Genomic DNA, 26,376 nt, shown 5'->3' with positions numbered 1-26,376 from the left:
AAGAACACAATATGACTCATAAAAGTTATTTTTAAATAAATTATTATATATGTATATTTTGTTTCAACAATAATTTACGAAATTTTATTAATTGTCTAATGATCAAAGTGAAATTTATCTTAAGACGATGGAACTTCGTATTGACTAAGTTTATAGAAAAAAATCCATATTAAAATCAACAAATTTTAATTTATTATAGAATAAGAGAGTGTCATAAAAGAAGCGTTACTATTTCATTTTTAAATAACTTTCAAATAAAATAATATAAATGTGCATTTTATTCATCAATACTTTACTCAAATCTTGCAATTATGTATAGAATAATTTTATTATAACATTTTCATCCATTATTTACATGAGCACTTAAAGAAACTTGTGTAATTTTACATTAATTGCTACAATATCGATTAGCATTTTACGTCAGTATATTAAACTAATTTTGTATTTTTTTTGTCGTCAACATCAAACAAGAAATCATGTCTAAAAAAAAAATAGGTAGTAATAGAGTAATTATAGTCGACATATTGGGCCTTATTAGTGAACTTAATGTTAGTTATTAGTTCTCGAATCTTGTTTCGTATAAGTTTTCCCATGGTTTTTCCGTTTCGTTGGAAGCAACGTTTAATATCAGTTTAATGTATTCACGTCTCCAACAAATTCTTCTTCTATCCGATGTTTAATAGATTCGTCCCTAATTTGGTATATCCCGAGGCCGAACAAACTCTAACGTTCTTAATTAGGGACAATTGCGTTGAAAGGTTTAAATGTGCATCTCTCCGTCCAACTGGACCGATGCATGCGAAAGAGACAGCCTTCGCCCGAGCCGCTTATTATCTAAATTCCAACCGTATACACTTCATTTTTATTTTATTCGTTTTGTCGTCCTCGTTGTTTAGCTACTATATCTTCGTTTCGACCTCTTCGGTTTTCTTGAACGAAATATGTTCGTGATTCTCTTCTATTCATAGCGTTTTCCTTATTGGAACAAAGAGGATTTATTTAATGAAAATGTACATGTTTACGTGTACGTTTGTTCATTTGCAGCTTCATTTGATGCTAACGAACGGTAGTTTTCTGGCTGATGGTTAATGAGGAAATTATTCCGTGCGCTAATTAACGAATTTGAATATTCGGTATAGAATGTCGCCGACTGCGAGCGTGTGCATTCGACTAGACGAAACTGTGCTAATTTTATTGTTTTTTCCCTCCGTTCGTTTCCAAAGTCGAAGAGGAAAACATGTTTACATTCGTGCTCTTCTAAAAATACTGCCATTTTGTTGTGCATTTTCGTCTTCGTTTTGGTAAGCAGAATAACAAACATAATCGAGATCATCGAAACATTTCAGTACAAAATATATATTCGTAACTGCAAATTCGCATTGCAATATTATTAATTCATGCTAATTTTAGTTTGTTTCGTTTCCATTGAACATGAAATAATCAAGAAATTTTAGTACATTTTACAAATTTACAATGTTAAAAATTATAAATTTTACTTTAAATTCTTATAAAAATGTTACAATTATCAGAAAATACGCATAATTTCGTACAGTACCAAAAAAAAGGAATTTGTACGCTCTTAAGAAAGTACAGCCATTTTGTTGTGTTTTTTGATGTATCTGAAATAAACGAGACGAAGAAATTTCCTTTTTCTTAACATTCAAATCGCAAAGTATTGTAGTTATATTTTTATTTTATCTGTGTTTTCTCTAATTTTTCAATTTTATATTCAAAATTGAGGTTTTGTGATGCATTTGGTGCGATCATAGAGAAATGTATTAACAAATTGGTGCAAATCTCGACAAGTGTTTTTGAACATAACCGTGAACTTCTTCATGACTCTCATCAATATTTACGACACGACCCAAGATCGAGACACGCGTTATTTGATATGGACAGCATTGCTGTGAACAATGATGTAGCAAAACAAAAAAATACGTATATAAACTTGCTTTCACGAATTTGTGAAATATATGTACCACAGGTGGCTCATTTGCACTAATAATTAGTTTATTTTTCAATTAAGATAAAGTAAAGTGTTTTGTTGGATTCTTATGAAGTATTTAGTTTGATGTTGTGCGAGGAACGAAAACTGGATGTGGTCAAGTTCGTTGCGTTGTGAAATGTGGAAAAAAAGTAAATGTATTGATAACTGGTATTGCAGTTTAAAAGTCCGCGAATTCTTCAATAAACATGTCTCCCCTCTTATTCGGTCGGTAAGAGCTGCTGAAAATTGAGATTTTTACCATGAATTCCTCTGTTGGAAACCGTGCCTTATGCACGTGGGTCCGCATTATTTTTGTGCAAGTACTTGAATGCATGCATGCAGGCAGCATGCGTGTCCTCTGGTCCATCCAGTCAGTGGGTTCGCAGAGCGTGAAAAGAAACTAAAGCGAAACGTGTAATAAATGCACAAAGAGATCTGCACGCCATGAGAGGAAGGAATGAAAGAGTGTGAGAGAGAGAGATGATGAAGAGGAGAAAGGAGGGAAAGAGAAAAATAGGAGTCCACGAAAAACTGGTTTTGTGCATACGGTTGCAGTTATTCGATTACGCCAGAGTGCAATGCCGCCTATGCTGAATGCATCTCGAGAAAGAAGGAAAGAGAAAGAGGTGTAAGGAAAAGAAAAAAAAAATGGCAGAGTGAAAGAGCGGAGAAAGAAGAGTAACGAGGAGGAGATGAAGAAGAAAGTCCTTCGAAACGAGCGAACCAAAAAAATAAATAAAGAGAGGAACGTCCATCCTTTTCCTTTGTCATCAAATTGGGTCATGGGAGATCGGGTTCTCTCTGTGTTCTTTGTTGGACCAACAGTAGTAGCAGTAGAGTAGGGCGAACATTTTTATCTAGGAGGACTAGGGACCGACCCTTTTTCACACTATAACCACACCCATCGTGGGAAACCCATGTGCTCTTTGTGTGTGTGCGTGTTTATGTAAGTGCACGTTCGAATTTTTATTTTCCGAAAAAACCCCAATGGTTTGCTTCTTCTGCCTCTTCGTCAGAGCTCGAGCTTTCCATTTTGCTAGTAGTTTCCGTGCGACAGCCGAGCCGGCATATCAAAAGCGCAGCCATCCATCCATCCAACGGGTCTCGACCATCATCATCATCCTGTACGTGCAGTGCAGCAGTTTCGATACAGTTTCATTAAACCTAGGTCAGTATATATAATAAATACGTACGCATATTTCGATAAACCAACTGATTACGTTCGCCGAACCATTCCCATTTTAACAATACGAAGCACTCTTCTCTTCAAACGGTACAGTACCACTTATCTAATCTTATCAAAACGTTGCAAACATCCATTAATGGACAACATTTTATATATATATTTCAAGCAATTCATTATTCATGCACCATAAACATATAAGAAATATAATACACAGTAAACTGAATCTTTTGCTTCAAATTATTAACAATATAATAATTACATAATTACCATTCTTAAAGCAACATTAGAACAACTATGTAATTTCCTATTAATATTTCATAAAATTATCCAACAAGAATAGTCAAAAACCATTATTATCTATAATAAATAGTAATCAAAATACAATATCTATTTTACACTAATTGCATATACTCTATATGGTTTTATCCTATAGACACTAAACTTTCCAAAGTGCAATTTTAAAATTTATTAAATTTACATTTTTTTTAATTAATCTTTATGTTACTTTATTTTGATATTGAGTATATTTCAAAGTTAAACCAATTGTTAAATTTAACAGAAGCATTATTCTCAATATGTACAGGAATTGCAATACCTTTAATAATAAGATCGTGCAATTATCACATTTATTTATTCGATAAATAAATTTAGGGTAATTCAAGGTAATGTTGAAAATGTTTTAGTAGAAAATAGAATGTTAAATTTAACAGAAGCAGGTGAATAACCAAATTTGAATTGAATTTGTTTGGCGTTATTTTTGGAAGGTAGTTCGGGTGTTATTATACTCTGAGCGCATTCGTTTCGCTGTTGCGTTGCGTTTCTTTTATTCCGATATTGCTGCTGAAAGAAGGAAGGAAGGGGAGTTTGTTGACCCGTTTTTTTGGGTGTGAAATAAAATTAAATGTTAAGTGTGAAAATCGCTTAATATAAATCTGCAAGTATAGTATAAGAAGGTATGTGTGGGGGGTTACAGAGGGAGTCAATGGCATGATGACTCTTCTATCTCTTTCTTTCTCTAACTGCTTTCATCTCTCTCTCTCTCTCTCTCTTTCAATTTCGTCGTTCTCTCCTCTTCCAGTCATCAGCAGCAGCATCTATCTATCCTCATTCCTTCTGCTATGCACGCGTTGCAACTCGCTCCTTCTGCACCACGACTCGAAGCCATTCCAAAATTACCTCATCAAGTTGCGGTCGCACGATCGTCGGTTGCCATGGCAACCGGGATTGTTTAAAACCGTTTTACCGTTTTCGAAAAAGGAGGAACGCGCGACGTCGCCGCGGGTTTTCTTCTCCCTTTTTGGTGTCGAACTCTCTTCTCTCTCTCTCTCCGTAGAGCCTGGAAAAATCGCTCACGACTTCTGAATCTATTACACCACCACCATCTCTTCGTTTGTCCTTCCCGCTTTGTGGTCTGACCAGATTCTTCGGTAATAACTCCTTCGCATTGCAGATTCCAATACATGAAACGACGAACTTTTTTTTTAACATTAGTACATCACGAAATGAATTGCATGTAACAAATTGAATGTCTCAGAAAAAAAGGTTTTCTAAACCCAAATATAGTTTAGATTGATTCAAAATTCAAATTTTAGATAGTTGTTTTTCATATACAATAAAATAATGATCTATACAAACAAAATTAGACAATTTAATTATGAAATTTAGATTTTTTTTTATAGATTTCGCATGAGTATAGTAAATGAGAAGTATTTAATATTTTTAATTCTTTGTTGAATAAGTTTGCAAAAATTAAGACAAAACATTGTTACATTATAGATTTTATTACTAATTCGATTATTACAAATTAAGTTACACAAAGTTGTTGTAAAATGCACATAAAACAATAATTACATTATGTTATTAATGAAAATGAGTTCAATTTTTAGTGATGTTGAATATATAATTCTTAAGAAGGATTTTGGATTAATGTTTTATGACTATCAATGATTTGAATTATTATGAGACTATCCATCTATTGATCCATTTGCTTTCCATAAATGTTAGATGTTGAGAAGGGTTCAAATATTTGGGCTAATGTTTCTAGTGGCTTTGTTCAATATTGGATAAGGTGAAAGGAGAGAAAAAGGCGACGTTGCATTCTCGAATCTTCTTTTCGAGTGCAACGCTCCGACTCCTCTGACGTGTCTCGTATACATACACACACACATACGTGTATATACACGATATTCAGACTGCTATAAATAACCACTGCACAGCAACAAAGTCCTCCTTTCTTCCTCCTCTAACGTTCGCCTCGCTCCGACTTCCCGACCAATGATCTTGCTCTTCCTTTGCCTAGGCATAACCTAGAGAGACATAAGTCTCCACCTAAAGCCTGCGGCTAGACCAATCAGGGAAGATCAATTGAGCGTCATAGAGATATTAGAAGAATTTTGGGGGGTCCTTCGATGGCAAACCAATCCGGTGTAAAAAGAAAAAAAGGAAAAGGGGAAAGACAAACGAAGCGAAGAAAAACAAAAATGGTGCCTAACGATGATGGGTCTCTGATGCGTTGGCCGTTTGTTAGTAGCTGTTGCTGCTGCTGCCTCCACCGCTTTGGTTGTAGATGTGGAGGTTCTTCGGGGCCCCGCCGATCGGGCCACGTAACCTTGACAATAAGCATGCACATCCTGCAGCAGCAGCAGGAGCAGCATGGTGATGGAACGTTGCTATGCGACGGCCAGTGGCGTGTGTGGGGTGTGGAGGTGTGACCCCCGGTGGCTCCACCCTCTTCTCGCGTTCCGCGGCTCGCGACTCTCGCTCCGGGTGGGTACTGCACTTCACGCAGTCTTGATGCAACCTTTCTGCTATCCGAGTGTATCCAGAAAATTGTCTTTAACTCCCAATGTAGACTCTAACAACACAACACACTCCAAGTTAACAGTGGTGAACACATACATAAGTGGATATTATTTCTACATCGTTCAAAACATACACACACGACGAAAGTGCTCTTCATCTTCGTGATTCTGAAACGCCATAGTGCTTCGTTGAGTTGAGTTCTCCGCAAAATTTCCTCCTACAACCTCCGAGTGTGGATACATATTATTTTTAACATCCAAACACACATTTCCAACAAGCAAGGTACGTCTTTCAACATCTCTTAATAACAAATTATTAACATACAAAATAAATCAATCTCACCTAAATTTAGTCTTCAATTAAAAATGGACGAAAATTTCGATCGACGAAGACTCACAGCGTTCTCCATTAATAAGCCTAATGAAATTCCCTACACATCATTTCGACAAAAAAAAAGAAACAAAATCAATACACATCTTTCAAAGCTCATGGAAAACCGAAATTTAATTAATTTCACCACTTTTCGCATCAACTTATATCGTAATATTCTTCGAGGCTTCTCCTGCCGTCTTCGATGCAATTCAATTAAAGTCATACGTTTTATTTGGTTTGTTTTGAAGATGAAGCCGGAATCAATACTCCTCGGCCCGATCCACCTATTCTCTTGAACAAACCCTCTCCCAGACATCTTTACTAAAAGTCATCTCAGGAATTGGAGACTTGTTCAGACGCGTTCCAATCCAGCTCGACATTTCTATTATCAGAACCATTGGCGATAGATAAAGCATTCTCAGTTTATAACGTTTAATTTTTATATACATTAAATCGTTGTCTTAGAGAGGATTTCCTCATGCAAACCAGAAATTCGCATCTCGAAACGCGGCCATTTAAATGCAGATACAAGTTCTGTCTGCCTTTGTCCAAAAATATTCAATTTATATACTTGTTACGACAAGATACAAGACCATATAGCAGTCATAATTTCGGAATTGGTTACAACTGAAAATAATCGTTCTGGAATAGCAGATTGTGATTGAAGGATCAAAACTTTTTTTACATTTAGCGACTGAAAAGTGGAGTTTAAATTGTTTAACTTCTTCGCAACAAAACTTTCTAAAGTGTAGAAAACGATATACCAATATTGATTTTTTTCTTGGGACGAGGCGGAGGCAATTAAGGACTTAATAACTGGACGATTGGAAAACCAATTGAATTTCTATTTGATTGCGAACGCACTTTTACGGGTAATTCGTGCATGAATAATGCAGCAGTTTTAGGAAAAAAAAAATTACTTCTCCGAGAAAAATAATTTGAATATTCTAGCGATTCTTCGATACACTCTCAAGAAAGTATGTTCTAATTAATGGCCGCACCTTTCACATCGCAATTGAATCAGCTATAAACTCACATTTTCTTCTTTTCGGTTTTACGAAAACCTTTTTTAAAAATAAAATTGTCTATGATAAATATCATCAATTCTTGTTAAAACAAAAAGTTATAAAATTCGTTCTTCCATTGCAATAATGTTATACGTTCGTGACCCGTACGACGTAATCTAATAACTTTCCTTACGAAACGACCGATAAATTTAACGCAAAACACATGTAGGACACGTTATAAACATATAATATCGCACTGGCCGTATGCAATTTTATCCATGCTTTATGTACGGCCGAACGGCAATAAAACATAATGAAACGTCGGAATTGTTTCCACCATTTTGGACGGCGGAAAATCGCGTTCTCCCCGATGATTTCGTACGCGCAGCAGGATATTTCATTTCGTCTCCTATCATTATTATTAATACAATATATATTCCCCTTATATATATATATATTCCCCCGCAGATTTTATTATTGAGTCTGCGAATTTCAAAGAAGTAATTTCACCATTTTTTTTTATATCCAATTTGATATTTCAATCATATTTTTGCCGCTGAATGAATTTCATTACAAATGTTAAATTTAATATTCGTTTGTAAAGTATATTGAGAATAGTTCATCTTTTATTATAAATACTTCAAATTTTACAGTTGCCTCAAGAAAATTCATTAAAAAATTCGCATATTCGCTTGTTTACTAGATATTAGAAATACTTCAATTCGACTATTATGAATGATACTAATTTGTTAGTAAAGAATGAATTCAATAAAAGTCATTTAAAAGTTAATATTCGTTTCTTAATGAACATTTTTCATCTCTTCTTAAAAATGCTTCAATATTAACATTAAGTATTAAGAATATTTGACAACAACTTCAAAGAATTCCATGTTCAAGTTAAAGTTTACTACTTGCTGCAAGTTAAATATTGATACTAGATATTAGAAATACTTCAATTCGACTATTATGAATGATACTAATTTATTAGTACAGAATGAATTCAATAAAAGTCATTTAAAAGTTAATATTCGTTTCTTAATGAACATTTTTCATCTCTTCTTAAAAATGCTTCAATATTAACATTAAGTATTACGAATATTTGACAACAACTTCAAAGAATTCCATGTTCAAGTTAAAGTTTACTACTTGCTGCAAGTTAAATATTGATTTGTATAATATTAAATCATAAGTTTCATTGAAATGACTTCATTTAAACAAATATTAAAGTAAATCTTACATTAACCAATAATTATTATAAATATTTGATTATAATTCTGTATTTAAGTTAAAGTTTGCTTATTCACAACTTGGAAAAAGTTTAACAGTTTTGGAAACATATTTGGTTCATATTCTCTTGGTTATTACGTATTTTAATGAATAATTTGTATTTAATTAAGAACATTTTTAGTCTAACTTTTGTGATGTTAACTTTATAGTTATATCAATTATGTTTTATAAGAAATGAAAAGTTTCTTTATATTCAAGACAAGTACCATTATTTAGTTAAGATTGAGTAAAATTCTCAATGTTTCAAGTCTAGATTGATGATTGAAATAGTTGTAATGTGTGCATGTGATGGAAATTAAGAAATGGATTGGTCAGATTCGAGGGGAATTATGTTTATTTAGCAAATCGTGTATGCGAAGCAATTCTTGTTATCGTGGACAGAGAGAGCGATAAGCAAGCGTATACACACGACGCCTACCCGAAAGGGTAATCAAACCGGAAACCCGCCAGACTTGTTTTATTTTTGTCCAAATACAAAACTGCATATACACACATCACGAACTCACTGTTTATTGGTAAATAAGCTCAACTAATTAATTAAATTTGTATATGGAAGAGAGGCCCGTGGAGGAGAGGCTTCTGGCTTCTGCTTTTCGGATCGGAATATCCGATTACAGGTTTTCCACATTGTCCGCAAGTTGATTAAACACAACTCAATTTCGATCAAATTTCATCATCAGACGAAACAGAACCATCAAAAAAACTCACTGCAGAATACGCACACACACACACACAAAAATTAACATGAAGAGATCTCCAATTTCACAACACGGAATAGCATTGATCTTTTACCTATCTTTGTTGTTGCTACACACCAAATATTTACATGCAATTAGATACATCGCATTGCTAAGGTTACAGTCAATTGAGATGTTTTCGCAAATAATAAACATATTTTGTTTATTTATTACTCACTTTAATTATTACTCACATTTCAATGATTATTGATAGAACAATTTCAAATATAAATATAATAATAATAACAACAGTTTCATCAAATTACAAAGCTTCAGTTACTTTATTGAATTAACAGATTCGTTGTTATGAAACTCAAACAATATAGAAGCTAGGTTTTGGGTGAATCTCTGGTATTATCGTCGCATTCTAAGAACTATATAGAATGAAACACGTGTCGCGGAGAGGACGAGGCAATAGATTCAATAAGAAACGTAACGGTTCTCTCCTTTCTTCGCGCAAAAGAATTGTTGAATAATTCGCGTTTCCGGTTGTTGGAAGAAGAAGAAAAATGGAAATGCACGTTTCTAATTGCGGCGCATTGTTTAGAATAATGCTTCTTGTATTATTGCGAAACTGTGCGTGGGTCCATGCGTATATGCAAATTGCATTTGGAAACGCGTAATTGGCTTTGCAATTATCAGCAAAGTGCACATTTTATTTACTCAATAATTTAACAATATCCATTTAAAAAAACAAAACAAAATTATTGTTGAAAGAAAGAAACTTGTTGTTAAACGTTTTTAATCACTTTAATGATACAAATCTGTACAATCCTTTACTGGTATTAGCTAATATCGATTCGTGAATAAATTAAAGCTATTTTTTTTTTCATTGAATATTTTAATTCCATGTAATTATGTTTCATTCAATCCGCGCAGATATTACTAGCAGCATTATAGTAATTACACACACACATATATTTTAATGAAAAGCGATGCTGCAATTACATTGATTACCGCAGGAAAAACGTATTTTATGTTTTCCGGTTTTATTGATTTCAGCAAATAATTACAGATTTTTCTGAAGAACTTTTAGGAATATTATCATTTCTAACAATTAATTTATAAGTATTAATTTTGAAAAAAGAGTAGTTTTTTTTGTATGTTAACTTTATTGAATTGGAATAAAATCTTCAAAAAGAAAGTAAGATAATTTTCAAATTTTCTAAAGCATTGGAATTGTGTAAAAATAAATTAAATTTTCTTTTTTTTTTTGTTTCAGAAGAAAGATGCGTGTGTACCAGGACGACATAAAGGATGAGAAGAAGGTAAAGCCTGTTACTACTTATTTATTTGGACTAAGATTTTTTTTTGTTTGGTTTATAAATCTGAGGAGGATCGTGAAACGGTTTTAAAACGCGAAGCAACGACGACAACGTTGTTTTTATCCTTCTTCCTGTTCGTTACAACCGAATGCTATCCCCCTTTTTATTTGTAATTGCATACGCACGCTCCGTCGTGAACTTAATACTAGCAGAAGAGGATTCGTCAACTTTTCACGTGCAAATTCCTGTTTCAACGGAAGCACAATCTTATCTTACCGCCACACAGTTTGACCATTCAACAACTGTCAAATGTCAAAATAGCAGTTATTCAATGTTACTATCTTATGTAATGCTTATGTCATTGAAAATGAACAACTTGATTCAGTATAACTGTCAAAAAATAATTTAGAATTTATCAACTGTCAATAACTTTTTGCTTAATATAAACAAGAACATCTACAAAATAATGTTGAATTACTAAATATATTACAAAAAAAAACTTATGATTGAGACTGTTTGCTAATGATTCAACTGTTTCTTTTGCAGTTCATTCCTTTAAAGAAACGGCATCTGTTTGGAAAATTTAAGCACGTACGTTTGCATCCAAAAAATGACCTTTGCAAATAGCGATGACAAATAATTATTAGTAATCGGTATGAATCGATTATGCCGCTGTGGAAAAATCCAAATCAATTGTTTTCAAATTAAAACGATTATAAAAAAAAGAAAACAATAGAAGATAAGAACGTGCTTTCAAACAAGGAAATTCCGAGATAATATAACTATTTTTGCCAGATCTAGGTTAACTATAGCACTTAATTTTTTTTTGTTTGTAATATAAATTTAAATTAAAGTAATTATTTTTGAAGATAGGTTAAAAAGTATTTGAGTTCAAGTGATAAATTGTTAAAAAGTATAAGACAGTTGAGAATCTTAGCAACAGTTGATCTAAGAACTCGTTCTCGGTTGCCTGGAGACAAGCATCCTTCTCGTGTGGGTCCAAATTCAATATTTCAAGTCTTATTAAGTTTGAAAATTGGTATAGATTCAGTTAAATCTCTTTAAATACCAGATTTCTACTAAATTCGGGAATCTTTAGAAATATGAAAATACAATTAAATTGTCAAAATAATTGTAGTTTATAATGTAAATACTCGTTTGTTGAGAATGGTTATTTTTAGCGTTCGGTTATAATTGAATGTAATGCACTTAGACTGGTCACGATGACAAAGTTGGCTAAATTTATGCGCCGATTTCAATCGCTTTAGACACGGCGAAGAGCATTTGAAGTTTAATGAAACGCTCAGCCATAATGTGTAGCATGCAGTATTTTTAGACACATATCTCTGAAAGTCTGCTGTTGCTTCTGCCAATGCATTCAAATCGTTTGACTGTTTTTTGCAGCAATTGAGAGGAAGCTTATTGTGAATTTGGAAAATGTAATATTTGTGAAAAAATATATGGGTTTGGGTTTCATTGAAGTGTGTAAAAACTCTTCGCCTTTATTGCTTTGCTATATGAATGCGGTGGGTGTATCTGCTTGTGTACTGGTCGTCACTAACCTAAGTTAACTAGTGAACGCTAGACACTTTCTATTTATATACAGAGTCGCGCGCGACTTTAATATGTATTTATATAAACGGGTTTCGCGGGTAGCAACACATAGCACTAGCGTGCTTACCGCTATCTCTCTCTCTGCGTCTATATTCCAACATACGTATACTCTGCGAGCGCGTCACCAGTGTGATTGGCCTCGACTTTACTTTTCGGGGGGTTTACGCACGTTACGGTTACCAGCTTCATCATCTCATACAACATACATCATCATCATCTCTAACATTGAGTAACAATTCGCTTTGGAATTTTGATGATAATTTGTCGATCTTATAGAGCAAATGTGTTGCTGCTTATCTAATAAATTTTGTTTTTTAGAGTCCATTTATTGTGACCCAGTAATGAAATTAAGTCTCCGACCTAGTCAACGTGCGCGCCCGGCGAGACGAAATGTGCCGCCCGCCACGCGATCGTTGTTTGCGCAAACCGAGCCGCGCATCCCACCGGAAGTTCAAATACATCGACTTTCCTCCGCGCTTCCTCTCTCCAGCCATCTCTTCCTCCTCCCTCGACAAGAGCCTAAATTTATGTTTATGCAACGCCAAAACGGACTTTTGCGTCCATCCGCTTAAACGCCTGAAAGCCTGCAAAAGGTCGTAGCACTTTTCAATCGATTCCATTCGGTGTGGTCAACAGTATTATTTCAGCACAAACAAAGTATATGTGTTCGTCTGCACGTATATAAAAAGCACACACAGAGAAAGAAGTGCATGTATTATTGTTCAATTATCAAGTACCTCCGAAGGTCGGCGCTTCGCTGAAAACATTTGCAGACGAGATCTCTCCGAAGGTCGCAGCAATTAATCGTTTCAGCTAATCAAACGATATTTAAGCTCTCTTTCATTATAATTATTTGTTTTACAAAAATTATATTATTCGTATCAATTATCAAGTCTGAAGGTCGTGTAGCTCTTAATTGTTGCCATTGTTTTCATACTAGACGAACAATATTTCAGCGCTTCCCACAAATTTCATGCACACGAAACCATCATCTAAAGAAGTGCATCATCTATTGTTCAATTATCAAGTACCCGAAGGCCATCGCCTCGCTGAAACATCTGAAGTCGCTGATCTCTCCGAAGGTTACACATCCTCCATATCATTAGTTTATTATTTGTCATCTAATCAACAATATATTCAGCTAACATGTACATAGTAACGTTATCACTATGGTTACAAAAAAGCATTTTGACGTTTACAATTATCAGAGAAAGTATACATTCATTATAATTAGATTTAATGTAACTTTTCATAAATAATTTGAAGGAATAGAATTGGATTATTTCTTTGTAGTCTTAATGAGTATTGATTTGATGGATAAACGGAAGGTTAAGTTAATTAAGCTCCATATCGATCAATCGTCGCGTATATGATTTTATATTTTTTGCGATATCGGAGTTTTAAGTGTTTCAGCTCTGATGAAGTGGTTTCTTATCATTAGATAATTCGCACAGTCTCTATCTATGTCCTCTGTAACTGTATTAAGTTTAAATTGTATCATTATTTCCATTATTATTTTCTGCATGAATCAACTACGATTTATAAATTTTAATATTATTTATTTGACAAAAGTTTGAAGTTTGAAATTATTCAAAATAAATAGTCCTTTATATTTTTCTAAGAAATATGTAATATCAGTTGTCTGTAAGCACATCTGACTAGTTAGGATAGCATTAAAATCTAAATCAATGATGTAAATATAAGTTGAATGAAGTTGGTATGTTTTCCAAATTGTATTTCAGATGAGATCGGTATTAAAATTTTGAACTGTCGATGAGTCTGAAAATATTATTGAATAATCCCAAGTTCATGGAACTATTACGTTGAATTGGATGATGTAACAAAGTTGTTAGGTAGTTATCTTCGTTTTGGATTATATTTCTTTGGTGAATTTTGTGTGTGCAAAGAAATCCTGTGTTCTCTTCTGGGCTCTTTGGACGTGAGGAGGCCTCGTAAGGATGGGTGTGTGTGTGTATGTGCGTGCGTACGTGTGCGTGTGTGTATGTGAATTGGCAACGGCGCGTCTGGTCGCGAACGCCCTTGGAATCTGTGCGAGTTTATCAACCCTGCACTCTGCACTGGCCGTGCGCTCGTTTACTTCGCGTTCAGGGGCTCCCCTCGCCACCCCTCTGGAAAGATCCGAGACACGGTCTGCCCCCGCACCACCCCTCTGGAGAGAAGAGGTGCGTGAGTGAGTGTGTGTGTGTATGTATGCATGCGTTCACCGAAGCTCTTTCCAGGGTCGGCGGCTTCCGTCGCCGCCACCGTTTTGGATCAGAGGCGGCGGCGATGGGTCCCTACACCGTTGCGTAAACCCCGTCCCGAGAGCTTCAACGGCAGCAACATTAATTCGGTCAATCAACCCGAGAGACTGCTCTCTCTCGTTCCCTGCTGCTCCTGCTCCTTCTTTTCGCCTTCTTCTCCGCCTCCTTCTTCACCTCCTCCTCATCGCAACGACTCAGCCCATCCCATCTTTTTCATCAATCAATCACCTTTTGCACACCACGAAAAGATGGAAAAGTGCTATCATGGGCGGCGGCGAAGTCGTCGGATAATTCTCCGAGCCGGAGATTATCTCCACTAATCCTCGATTTGCTCATCTCTCCTCTCCAACTCACTGTAAACACACACATACCAGATCAGTCCACAATTAAACTTACGATACATCCATCCCGAAGGTACATAGCCCTTTTGTTAAGAACACTACTTTAGATATTAAGTTTACTTTTATGTATTATTAAAACTTCCTTTCAAACAGTAAATTTTCAATTTTTACGAAAATGTTGAAACTTACCTCTTTGGGTCCCTTATAAAGAAAATTTCACATATATGTATAAAACGTTTTTTTAATACAAAATAACTTGATCTCTTTACTAATAGATGGATTAATTGTTGTATGTTATTTCCAAAGTCAGGATAATTTTCTTTCAGGTTTAATAGATTCGAAATTGAAATAATCCATTTCCTGAAAACGTTTTTCAATGTATGATTGAAAATTCCTTTCAAACAGTAAATTTACCATTTTTACGAATACAAAATAACTTGATCTCTTTACTAATAGATGGATTAATTGTTGTATTCTTTTAATATTTAAACCTTTATTTTAAATCATTTATTTCAAAATTGTTTCCAACGACAGGATAATTTCCTTTCACGTTTAATAGATTCGTAATTGAAATAATCCATTTCCTGAAAACGTTTTTCAATGTGTGATTGAAAATTCCGCCGCAGTGTTAAATCATTCCGCCAGACAGTACAGATTGCACCTATTTAACGATTGTTCTCTCTTTATAGCGAGAAATAGAATAAAGACGGCAGACGGTGGAATTATGTGCAAGCTCTCCTTCGACGCTTAAATCGATCGAACGTTAGAACATGTAATAATAATGATAGTAACTACCATCAGCATAAGGGTGGAAATAAGTTTGTAGTCTCCATAAACGAATCACTTCAGATCATCGTTTGAATTACGCTGTTGGATTAGATTAGTTTACGGCGCGCGTTGCGTCAGGTCAACGCCAAAGCCAAAATCTTTGACGTTCGCTATTAAATCACGTTAATTTACGTTGGGTCCAGTCCTCATCTTCCTCCTCCGCAAACACTATTGGAAATCGCATATTGTTACATATTCAAATTTAAAATATATTAGTTCAATTTTGACATTATCTAGTACAATTGTTTGTAAGCTATTTGACCAGATACGTAATATGAATATGTTTATGGGTAGTCGATTATTGATGTATTAAGAGTATTGAGGTCGTACGTAATGAGTATTAAGGATTGTGCTGTATGTAAATGGTAAAAGAGAGTTGGTGAGGAATTTGGGTTACGCACAATTAAGAGGGCCGCCGTCAGGGTCGTGCACGAGAGAAATTTCAATACGCGAAGAAAAGGATCTGGTCTGGTCGGACAGGTAAATATTACGTAATGCGATTCGCGCACTCGCTCATATGGGTTGAGTTGAGAGTGTGTTCTGCTGCTGCTGATGGTCGTGTATATGGGTATATGCAGCAGGGAGGAGAGACCAGTAAGAAAGAAAACGACGATGAAGAAAGGGAGAGAAAAAAAATGCACGCGAATATTGTTGTAGTCGTCGGTGGTGAAGGAGGAGGAGGAGGAGGAGGTTGAAGAGGTGGAGGAAGAAGGAGCGAGGTGAAAGCGATTGTGTGTGAGTAGGAGCAGGCGCGAGAGCGGTTACGGTTACGACCTGGCGGGGTCGTCGCGATCCCAAGGCAACGAGACAAGCGACCGACCCCAAGAGCAAAAGCCGCGCACCGGGGTCGTTGACCTCACCCAACAACAACGTGCTGCAACGCGCCTCCTCCGAAAGCGCGATTCGATTTGCCCATCGACGACGTCCGTACGTTCGTTTCCATGCAACGACCCTTCTTTTTCTTTTTCTTCGCGCGGATGCCGCTGCCATTGTCCTGCACCTTCGGTAGAAGGCGCACTTCTCCACCTCCTCCTTCTCATCCAGAAAGACGACGACGCTTCGGGAGGAAGTCTGCAGCCGAAACCGGAAATCCTCGACCGTATCGATTTCCGAACGCAACACATCGCGCGCTCCAGACGACGGCGGCGGCGGCGGCGACGCCACCCCCGCCGCAGACGCGTCTGTTATTGCGCCGCGTTGCCAAAACTCTGGAGCGGCCGTCGCCCCCAAAATCAGCTGATCGTTACGAAACACCGCCAACTACGATGACAACAACATCAACAATAACAACAAAAAAGGACGAACGAAGAATTAGGAACAAGCGCACGCAGGACCACGTAACACCATACGTCACGACCCAACAATTAAATAATTTTGAAAATGTCACCGACGTAGCGATCAATAGACCCAGACGTCTTCGATATTACTTTAATTTATAAAAAAAACATCCCTTCAAATATAATTAATGATATTCGCTTATCCTCGAACGAAGAAGGAAGAATGATGATGATGAATAGAAGCAGTAAAAGGAGGATAACAATCGCAACGCCGGTGCAATGAACTGCAGACATCCTTACGGTGAATCCTCCTATACACATTCCGACTTGCCAATAATATTATTTTTTTTTTGCATATTGACAATCCTCCGGGCAACTAATTGCATCAATTAACCGCTCCGCATGAATCAAGCATTAATTCTGCAGTTACTTTTATCGATGTTTCATTTAAATGCGAAGGAAGTGATTGGACTCGAGAAGAGAAGAAAAAGCACAAATTTAATAGCTTTCACCAGCAACGGACGTTTATAAGCAAACTCACCATTTCTTATATTGTCTGTCGTTAGCATTTAAATGCATTGCTCGATTCTTGTTATTAGTATTTCAATCATTCTTTTGTCTATTATATTCATTAAATCTAATTGGGGGGAAACGCCATTCCGGATGTACCATAATAACAGTTATTTCGCATCGTTTTGATCATAATCCAAGTATGCAATACCTATAATGAAAGTTTCGTGAATTCAATTTACAAACTTAAAAGTCTTTAATAAAAGAAAATAAGTATTTCAGTTTTATTATTGATTTTAATAGCATTACATATAATTGTATTGGAATTTGTACTATTTGCAAATCTTTATTGATATATGAATGTTTTTGATACATTTTTCAATTTTATATATTTTATTTATATATAATTCTAGTTTAATTTTCATTCCTTAGAAAATATAAGAAGTTTTGAACATTTAAAAATTTTCATATTTGTTATTAACACTCTTTAGAAATTTATCGTGTGCAAATATCACTAAAATATGTAAGCATTTAAACATTTTATTATCAATTAAATTCAATGAAATTAAAATTTTATTTATACCAATATTTTGATTTAATTAATAAATAATTTAATTGCCAAATGAATGTATAAATTTTATGCAATTAAAATATTTCCAGGTATATTTAAAACATATTATTTTTAATTGGACTAAATTACGTTATCGAATATGTAATAAGTTTAATAACGTATTTTGGCATTGACGCGTATTTCGTAATGGATTTTCAAACATTTCAAGGATGACCATCGCGTTGTTTTCTTTTTTTCTATATAGATATAATTTGCAACAAAGTCCTTGAAATCGACAAAGTGCGTTAATTGTATATAGTTTATTGGACTTATCGTTTTCGTTATAATAAAAAGTGTTCGTTGCATCTGCGAACCGAGTTATAACACGTCCTTTCGCGTCTGCAAATTGTTGCAAAACGCATGCGTTAATTCCCGACCTTAGTTACCGTGCAAATAGGATGCAATGGATCGAAGATGTCCGGAAGGTTAAATGAACGTACGTGCATTTCCTTTCGTGCAAATTGCTTTTGGTGGTACCATTTCGGTAATCGCGAAAAACAACTACAACTTCAATTTAGAATTGAAACAATTTGGACGAGAGATAGACGAGCGACGCGATTATATAACGTTATGTTGGCCAAGGCTGTCGGTGCGAATGGGCTGGATGGATGTAATAGGCGATATGTGTCAGATGACAGGAGACGACTCTCGACTGTTATTCGCGAAAGGTCAAGACGACGTTTCCACTTTTGTTCCACTTTTCGAGCGAAAATGAAAACAATAAATAAAATCGACATGTTTATTTATATGTTTTCGTTTATTTATGCACATGATTTATTATAAAATAATATGTATTGTGCGAACGGCGGAGAGATAGAGATGGGCATTTAATAACGCGAGGGACCTTCGGCTACCAGTTTTTGAGTTGAGGCTCGTTCGGGCAGAGACGTCGCGACGCAGACCTCCGACACTCCGGTACTTGTTGAGCGACGCCGCACGTTGCCACGTTTACGCTTTTTACGCGAATTCCCTTCAACTCATTACCTAACTAACCGACTACAGACATACAAACAGACAGTTGTTGTTGCCTCATCCAAATTGCGAATTTCAATGTGAGACTTCCTTCTATTCTCTTTTCGTTTTACGCGCTTTCTTTCTGCTACATTTCTTGTGCCACACTTGTTGTTTTTTTTAATATTAATATTGCGAATGATCAGAGCGGGCGAGGTCGAACAATCATATTATATTTTCGCCAACTTTTTCGTTTTGCGCAATTGTTTTATAACAATCGCGTTTCGTATCTTCCGTTGCGATTTTTTGTTTTTTTTTTTTTTGCGCAATTCAATTAGGCTTTGCGCCGTGTCGACGGTTTTTGCGTAACGCGTATTATTCAAAACTTTTTTGGATCTGCGGACGACGCTCGTGTAACCCAGATATTCTCTCGCTCGCTTCCATTCAGTCGATTTCAAATTTGCTTTTCTGTCGCTTGCTTGCCATTTCGTTCCTATCGATGGACGACATTGAAATTTATCGCGAAATTGGGTTACATCACCGACCGGCGGGGGGCCAAGCCCCGGGAATCGATGTTGTTCCTCATTGTTGCGACCAACAATGAGAAGCATCGCGTAATCGCTGTCTCCGCATGTTCTTTTTTTTTTTATAAACGTGTATTCATTCCATGTTCAAATCCATCCATCTCTGATCTCTTGATCTCTGTGTTTCAGGTCTTTCGCGCGCTCCCTCTGGAAGTTTTGTTTCCACTTGGCCGGTGGCCGTCTTTTAACCCGTTTGTACCCGTACATCCGAACTTGTGTGTTATTCCGTCGCAAGTTCGTGTGTGATGGTACATGCTGGTCAAAAAAGTCTTCCCGGAGTGCACCGTTCGGATCCCCGTTCTAATCTCTTCTATTTTTCTTCTTTGATTCTAGGTTTGTTCTTGTGTGTGTGTGTGTCTCTCTATCTCTCTCTTTACTTCGATCTGGTTTAGCCTGGGTGAGGTAGTAGGTTGTATAGTAAGTATTACACCTTTTGGGAGTACTGTACATCCTGCTAACTTTCCTAGTCTCGGACCAAACACGGCATCTCCAGGAGAAGATCTGCAGAGACCATCGCCTTTTTGTTATTTATCTATTTTTCATTCATTCATCTTCGGAAGATGATCTTAGATTAGACTGAATTTGTATATTCCAGGATTTTTTTTTCTGTGTGATCTTTATTTTTCAATATGTTTCAATAATTATTTTTTTTTTATTGTTCAATCAAAGAGGACATTGTTCGCCTGTTCCCTGAGACCCTAACTTGTGATGCTAAGTGAACTCTCACAAGTTAGCGACTCGGGTATTGGCGAATGTTACAATCTCCTACAAGTCTACAAGAACTTCTACCTACGCTGTGATTAGAGAATAAGTGTCTAAAACCATCGATGATCTATAATATAAATAAAGAATACCTTCACAAATTATATTTTCCTATTATCATACTTTCCCACTTTTCCCATTTTGCAAATATTGATTCAATTTCTTAATATACCCGTAAAATTTGTAATAATATTGTTAAATGATTCATTTTTATTTGCACATATTAACACATAAAATGTACTTTAATAAAAACAAATCCTATGCTTAATTTTCTTAATGTGTTTTTATATTTACTATATATTTAAATGTATTTTCAAAAAGACTAGAAGTATACTTATTGTAATTCACAATTTTTTTTGTTAATAAATGAATAATATTTTTAAATAAATGTATTTTTCAATCTTTACTCCTCGCTCCATAATTATATCAATGTATTTCGTATAGTTCATATAATTAATTCGAAAAGTAAATAGTTGACTTGAACAGACAAAGTTTTATTGTTTTGGATCATAAAAAAAACATAACGTGTATTATATATTTATTTTTTTTCGTTGTTTTAAGTACGTCTAATTTTAAATCTTTGGCACTCGTCCAAAATCAATTTTCGTTAATAAACCGGTATTTAGAGTATACAGCGAAAATAAATAGTATTATATATAACGAGATTCAAATAAAGGTCAGAAGCTGCTTATTTTTATTATTGTATGAATGTTTAAATAGTTTTTAAAGTGAATTTTAAAGCATTCTCTGTATTTTTATATACTACCTTGTATTGTTGCGTTATGCAACCGGAAATACGTCTGCTTTCTTCTACTGGCAACCCTGATTGATCGGAAGCTTACCAGCGTGCGTTTAATCATTATACCGACTGTTGATTGAAGTTAAAGCACCAGTTAAAAAATCTGAAATACTCGATGGACTTGATTTAACGTGATGTCGACGAAAGCTTTGGATTTAGAATTGTTTCTGAATTACCCGGGAATCATCCCATTGTCCAAAAGCAATGACGAATTTGGAGGTTACCTCTTCGTTAAAGTATGTTTGATTGTTTTGTATTGTATGTTCATTTAGATTTGATGTTGTTTTAGGATGCTGGTTTTCCTATTAGCTTGAAGAAGGATAAGGATAGGAGACGATACGATGTGCAATTAGGACGAGTCAGGTCGGAAGTGCTTGCAGGCGTTGATTTTGGCGAACATCCGGCACTGATTTTGCGCAAATTATCGGAGTTCATTGGAAAAAGTGCCGATGGCGATCGCGGTAGTCAGGAGAATAACGACACCGATTTCTACCGCTTCGTTATGCGGGAGTATGTGGAGTTCAAGAAGTTCTACTTCAACATAGGCTCGAAGTTGTCTCACGATATGCGCTGCATTGAAATACTGCATGTGGATGAAAGTCGCAGACAGCATAAATTACAGATCGAAGTGAAATCCGATTGCAAGGCGGCGTTCAATGCGAAGATTTACGATCTACCGGAATGCGAACTGCAAGACGATAACTCCTTGCTTAGTCTGTATGGTAAATTCTGCGAGGTCGTCGCATTGTATCAGCCCTTCTTCGATCTGCTCGACGAGATCGACGATACCTGCTGGATCTTGGATCCGGAGACTCCGAAGAGGAAGGACGCGTACCGCAGGATTGCCATAAGTATTGTACTTGATCGATAATTTGACGAGATTATAGAACTTCTGTTGCAGCCGGAAATCTGTCTGTCGTGATTCAATTCAACGCCAAAAACTTTGTAGAGTTACCAATTTTGAAATTCCTGGGACCCAAGCACGAATGCGAAGAGTACTCGAAGAAGTTAACAGCGAATTTCTCTAAATGGGAACCGGAAGATCAAATTCTCCAAGAAATTTTAAAACTTTTAGGTTTTTTACCATCTTAAATTGAAGCGACTGCTAAGTAATTCTTATCTTTCAGAACTTGAAGCGTTTCCGAAGAAACCCGTTAAAGCTTCATTAGAAGAATTGGTATTGGTCAATTCTGGCGAATGTTGCATTTGCTTCACGATGCGATTGGACGATAAATTACCGGAAATCGTTTGTCCGAATCCTTGTTGCAGTCAACTTTTCCACGAACAATGCTTATATCAGGTATCATATAAAACCTTTCAGAATCAACCTGAAAATAATCTTTATTCGGTGTGTTGTGTTATTGTTTGTTTTATTTTCAGTGGCTCTTTTGCTTGAACTCACGGAAATTCTATTTTGAAATCATTGGAGATTGTCCAAACTGCGAAAAGGTAAACGAAACGAGCTCAAACTGTCGATTAATAACTGATGACAACCAACGTGTTTCAGCTGATCCGATGTCCGCTGCCGAAGAACTGAACTAATTTATTAAAAAATAAACATATTTTCTTTATTTAAACCAAAATTCTTAAACTTATTTTCTATACAACTATTGAAACTTTCGCTTCCACAAATCACCACCCGCAAATCTGTACATTTATCTAAATACAATTTAATTTGATTATCATCCAATTTACCGTTGACCGTTTCATTGTATTTGGCGGAACCATCAGTGTCTTCGCTCAAAAACAGTTCGTAACTGAAATTCCAAAATCTGCACAAAGAGTAAAGTTGATCTCTCAGAAAGACTTCGTTGAAGTTCCGGCAACAGTAAAATAACTTCAAGAAAGTCTCGCATTCTTCGTTTTCGACCATTTCGTTGATCACAGAGTATATTGGTGCTATCCCGGTTCCTTGAGCTATAAACAAGACGTTCCTGTATTGATAATTTATTTGAAAATCACCATAAGGTCCTCTCCATAGCGTTTCTGATCCTAGTTTTAGGTGCTTAAGCACTTTCGCCATTCTTCCATCTTCGTATAATTTAATCAGTACAGCAAACGCGTTGCTTTTTAGCGAATTCCAAGGGATTGGGGTGTAAGCTCTAGAGAAGTCCTCGTCATTCAAACATCCTTTCAAGAGAAAATGCTGGCCTGGTTTATAAAAAACCCGCGATTCATTTTGAAAATCCTGGCATTCGAATATGTAGATGTTGGTAGTTCTGGTTAAAACAATGACTTCGGTTAATTTAAATCTGGTGTATTTCAGCGGCTTAATGCAATTTGGTACTCCTTTTTTGGTTTCCCCTTTTATGGACTTCTGATATTTCTTCAGCTGCTCTTCGTAGACGTCAAAAATGCATGGATTGCAACCAGAATTACAACACTCCTCATCATCGGGCTTCTCTGGTGGCTCCATTGTTTTGGTTATGTAACTTCTGTGAAGTTGGCTCTGTTAAATAGGAATTTATTAACAGTTTCTTAGAACTTTCTAATATTTATTATGATTCTGTATTCTATTAATAAAAAAACATAGTTAGATCAGTTACGTAAAACTGCAGATACATACAGATAAAATTAATTGAAATTAAGTATAAAATACAGCATGCAATATTATTATTTAATAATTAAGTAAAGAATTAAATTTATTTTTGAATTTTGGTTATTTTTCAATTCATGACGTTGGTATAGAAAATTAAGTTGGCATCACTGCATGATGCCGAGTCTTGCTTGGTAAGCCCATCAGTTTTTCTTTCATGTCAAGTAGTGATCATGGCGGTCGGTAAAAATAAGGGACTGTCGAAAGGTGGCAAGAAAGGAGTCAAGAAGAAGATGTAAGTACAAAATGATTCTAAAATTCGTTAGATCTAAACCTGCTTCAAAGGATTTTGTATAGTTTTTGTTGAAAATGCGAAAGATGATTGAGATATTTGTTGATGAAAATTGTACTTCCGTGCATACGTTCTTGCTATGTAAATATTGCATTCCTCTCACTCATGACTGAACTTTGAGTAAGTTTTAATTATTGGTAATTGTATTGAAACTATTTAATAATGTTACAGCTCTCTAAATAAGCAATATTGTGAGAAATAAAGTTATTAAAAATATTTACGGTTATTCACAACATGGCAACAAAGTTGTTTTGTTTTAGGTTATGTATTTTATACTCATGTTCACTATAAAACTATACAATTTGCTTTATTGAAGCAATTTAAATGATGACAAACTCAGCTCTCTTTGACACATATATGATGAAACTTTGTGTTCCCTAATATATAAATTTCTGTCTGAAAATTTCTTAATAACTTTACAAAGTTATAATTAGGACACTCTTTGATACTGATATTAATTAGAACTTTTTTCTGCTCCTTTTTAGTGTTGATCCTTTCACCAGGAAAGATTGGTATGATGTAAAGGCACCATGCATGTTCTCCAACAGGCAAGTTGGAAAGACCTTGGTCAACCGTACCCAAGGTACCAAGATCGCCTCCGAGGGTCTTAAACACAGAGTGTTTGAGGTTTCTTTGGCTGATTTGCAAAGCGACACCGACGCTGAACGTTCCTTCAGGAAGTTCAAGCTGATTGCTGAAGATGTGCAAGGAAAGCATGTTTTGACCAACTTCCATGGTATGGATTTGACCACTGACAAGCTTAGGTCCATGGTTAAGAAATGGCAAACCCTCATTGATGCCAGCACTGATGTCAAGACCAGTGATGGATATTTGTTGCGTGTCTTCTGCATTGGATTCACCCAAAAGAACACCATGTCTACCAAGAAGACCTGCTATGCTAAACACAACCAGGTAAAAATTTATGAATTTGCAAAACATTTCAAATATTATCACTGAACATTTAAATGATGACAAACTCAGCTCTCTTTGACACACACATGAAGAAATTTATGTTCCCTAATATATTTTAAATCTGACAAACAAAATTCAATTGATGATTTTTTTTTGATTGTTTCTTTATTGTTATTAATATTTATTCGTTTATTTAAGGTTCGCGCTATCCGCAAGAAGATGGTTGAGATCATCCACCGTGATATTGCTGGCAGTGACTTGAAGGATGTTGTTAACAAGCTCATCCCAGACTCTATTGCCAAGGACATTGAGAAGCTTTGCCAAGGCATTTACCCACTTCACGATGTTTACATCCGTAAAGTAAGTTATACGTTCATTTGCTTGATCTACTTTGCAACATTTATATGATGACAAACTCAGCTCTCTTTGACACATACTTGATGAAACTTAGTGTTCCCTATTAAACAATTTGTCTGATAATTTACTTTTATGCTAAAGTTCTTCATGCTATTTTTAATTGAATTATATTAATTGTATTTTTTTTTAATGTTTTAGGTTAAAGTGCTCAAGAAGCCACGTTTGGACATTTCCAAGTTGATGGAATTGCACAACGACGGTGGAAAGGGAACCTCCGCTGAAGTTGCTGAAGGTGGTGCTAAAGTTGACCGCCCAGAAGGTTATGAGCCACCAGTACAGGATACTGTGTAACTTATGTTTAAATAAACTGAAAAATTTTCCAATATTGTATTTTTATTTTCTTTCATTTCTTTACATTATTTTATTATTTTTATTATTATTTTATTTCTTCAATTATATAATTGAAACTTAGCTTTACTATTTTCGAAACACATGACATTCAGTTCTTTCATAGAAAAAAGACCTCTATTTATAAGGTTGAAAATTTTCAAAAATAAAACCTGCAACTTTTAAAGTGATCGAGAAATTATGATTGAAAGTCTCGCTTTTCCAATGATCCTAAGGACATCTTCAAACAAAAGATAACTAATTTACACGAAAATGAAAAAAAAACGTGAAAACTCGCCAGTAGGCTTGTAATTGTGGAGAAATTCAAGAAAAATTGAAAAAAAATCGGGAAAACCCATGCAAATATTTGAACCTAACGATATTTTCAATTTTTTAAAAACCCATGTAAATATTTTTAAGAAAATCCTATTCACTTTTTTTCCAATTTCTACATCTCGTAGAATGGTAGATCATGGGATTATCAAGAAATGCACGTAAAACTGAAAAAAAAATAGGAAAAAACGAAGTTTCTTTGTTACGTAAATTTTGTTTCATAAAAAAATGCGTAAGGGTGGCACAAAAGTTACGTAATTTTCGTGTAATTCAGAAAAAAAACGAAAACTCGTCGGATCTCAACGAAACAGCATAG

At 35.3% G+C, this 26,376-nt stretch overlaps 3 protein-coding genes and 1 long non-coding RNA gene across 5 annotated transcripts; 3 read left to right on the top strand and 1 right to left on the bottom strand.

Annotated features, from left to right (window-relative positions):
• The first annotated feature begins 1,716 nt into the window (after window positions 1-1,716).
• LOC108566371 lies at window positions 1,717-19,856 on the top strand. The gene is made up of 3 exons (XR_001891205.1): window positions 1,717-3,155; window positions 10,601-10,646; window positions 19,752-19,856. It is a non-coding gene; the product is annotated as an uncharacterized LOC108566371 (long non-coding RNA).
• A 1,365-nt stretch (window positions 19,857-21,221) lies between these two features.
• Window positions 21,222-22,773, top strand: LOC108566392 (E3 ubiquitin-protein ligase FANCL). 2 transcript variants are annotated; one of them, XM_017926251.1, is made up of 6 exons: window positions 21,222-21,413; window positions 21,473-22,034; window positions 22,085-22,258; window positions 22,311-22,483; window positions 22,564-22,632; window positions 22,691-22,773. In XM_017926251.1, exons 1-6 carry the CDS (start codon window positions 21,318-21,320, stop codon window positions 22,718-22,720), a joined length of 1,104 nt encoding a protein of 367 aa, XP_017781740.1. In that variant the 5' UTR covers window positions 21,222-21,317; the 3' UTR covers window positions 22,721-22,773. The 2 variants fall into 2 exon arrangements, with proteins under 2 accessions (XP_017781740.1, XP_017781739.1); XM_017926250.1 differs by having other exon boundaries at window positions 21,222-21,419.
• Window positions 22,699-24,310, bottom strand: LOC108566393 (NADH-cytochrome b5 reductase-like). The gene is made up of 2 exons (XM_017926252.1): window positions 24,293-24,310; window positions 22,699-23,632 (listed from the first exon to the last, which is right to left on the bottom strand). Exon 2 carries the CDS (start codon window positions 23,597-23,599, stop codon window positions 22,730-22,732), a length of 870 nt encoding a protein of 289 aa, XP_017781741.1. The 5' UTR covers window positions 23,600-23,632; window positions 24,293-24,310; the 3' UTR covers window positions 22,699-22,729.
• Window positions 23,909-25,723, top strand: LOC108566394 (40S ribosomal protein S3a). Its single transcript, XM_017926254.1, has 4 exons — window positions 23,909-24,014; window positions 24,557-24,983; window positions 25,182-25,343; window positions 25,539-25,723. Exons 1-4 carry the CDS (start codon window positions 23,953-23,955, stop codon window positions 25,689-25,691), a joined length of 804 nt encoding a protein of 267 aa, XP_017781743.1. The 5' UTR covers window positions 23,909-23,952; the 3' UTR covers window positions 25,692-25,723.
• Window positions 25,724-26,376: the final 653 nt, after the last annotated feature.

This window comes from Nicrophorus vespilloides, unplaced genomic scaffold, assembly GCF_001412225.1.
Source record: "Nicrophorus vespilloides isolate i.1.1-1 unplaced genomic scaffold, Nicve_v1.0, whole genome shotgun sequence".
Classification (NCBI taxonomy): Eukaryota; Metazoa; Arthropoda; class Insecta; order Coleoptera; family Silphidae; genus Nicrophorus; species Nicrophorus vespilloides.
This window is presented reverse-complemented; position numbering and strand designations above follow the sequence as displayed.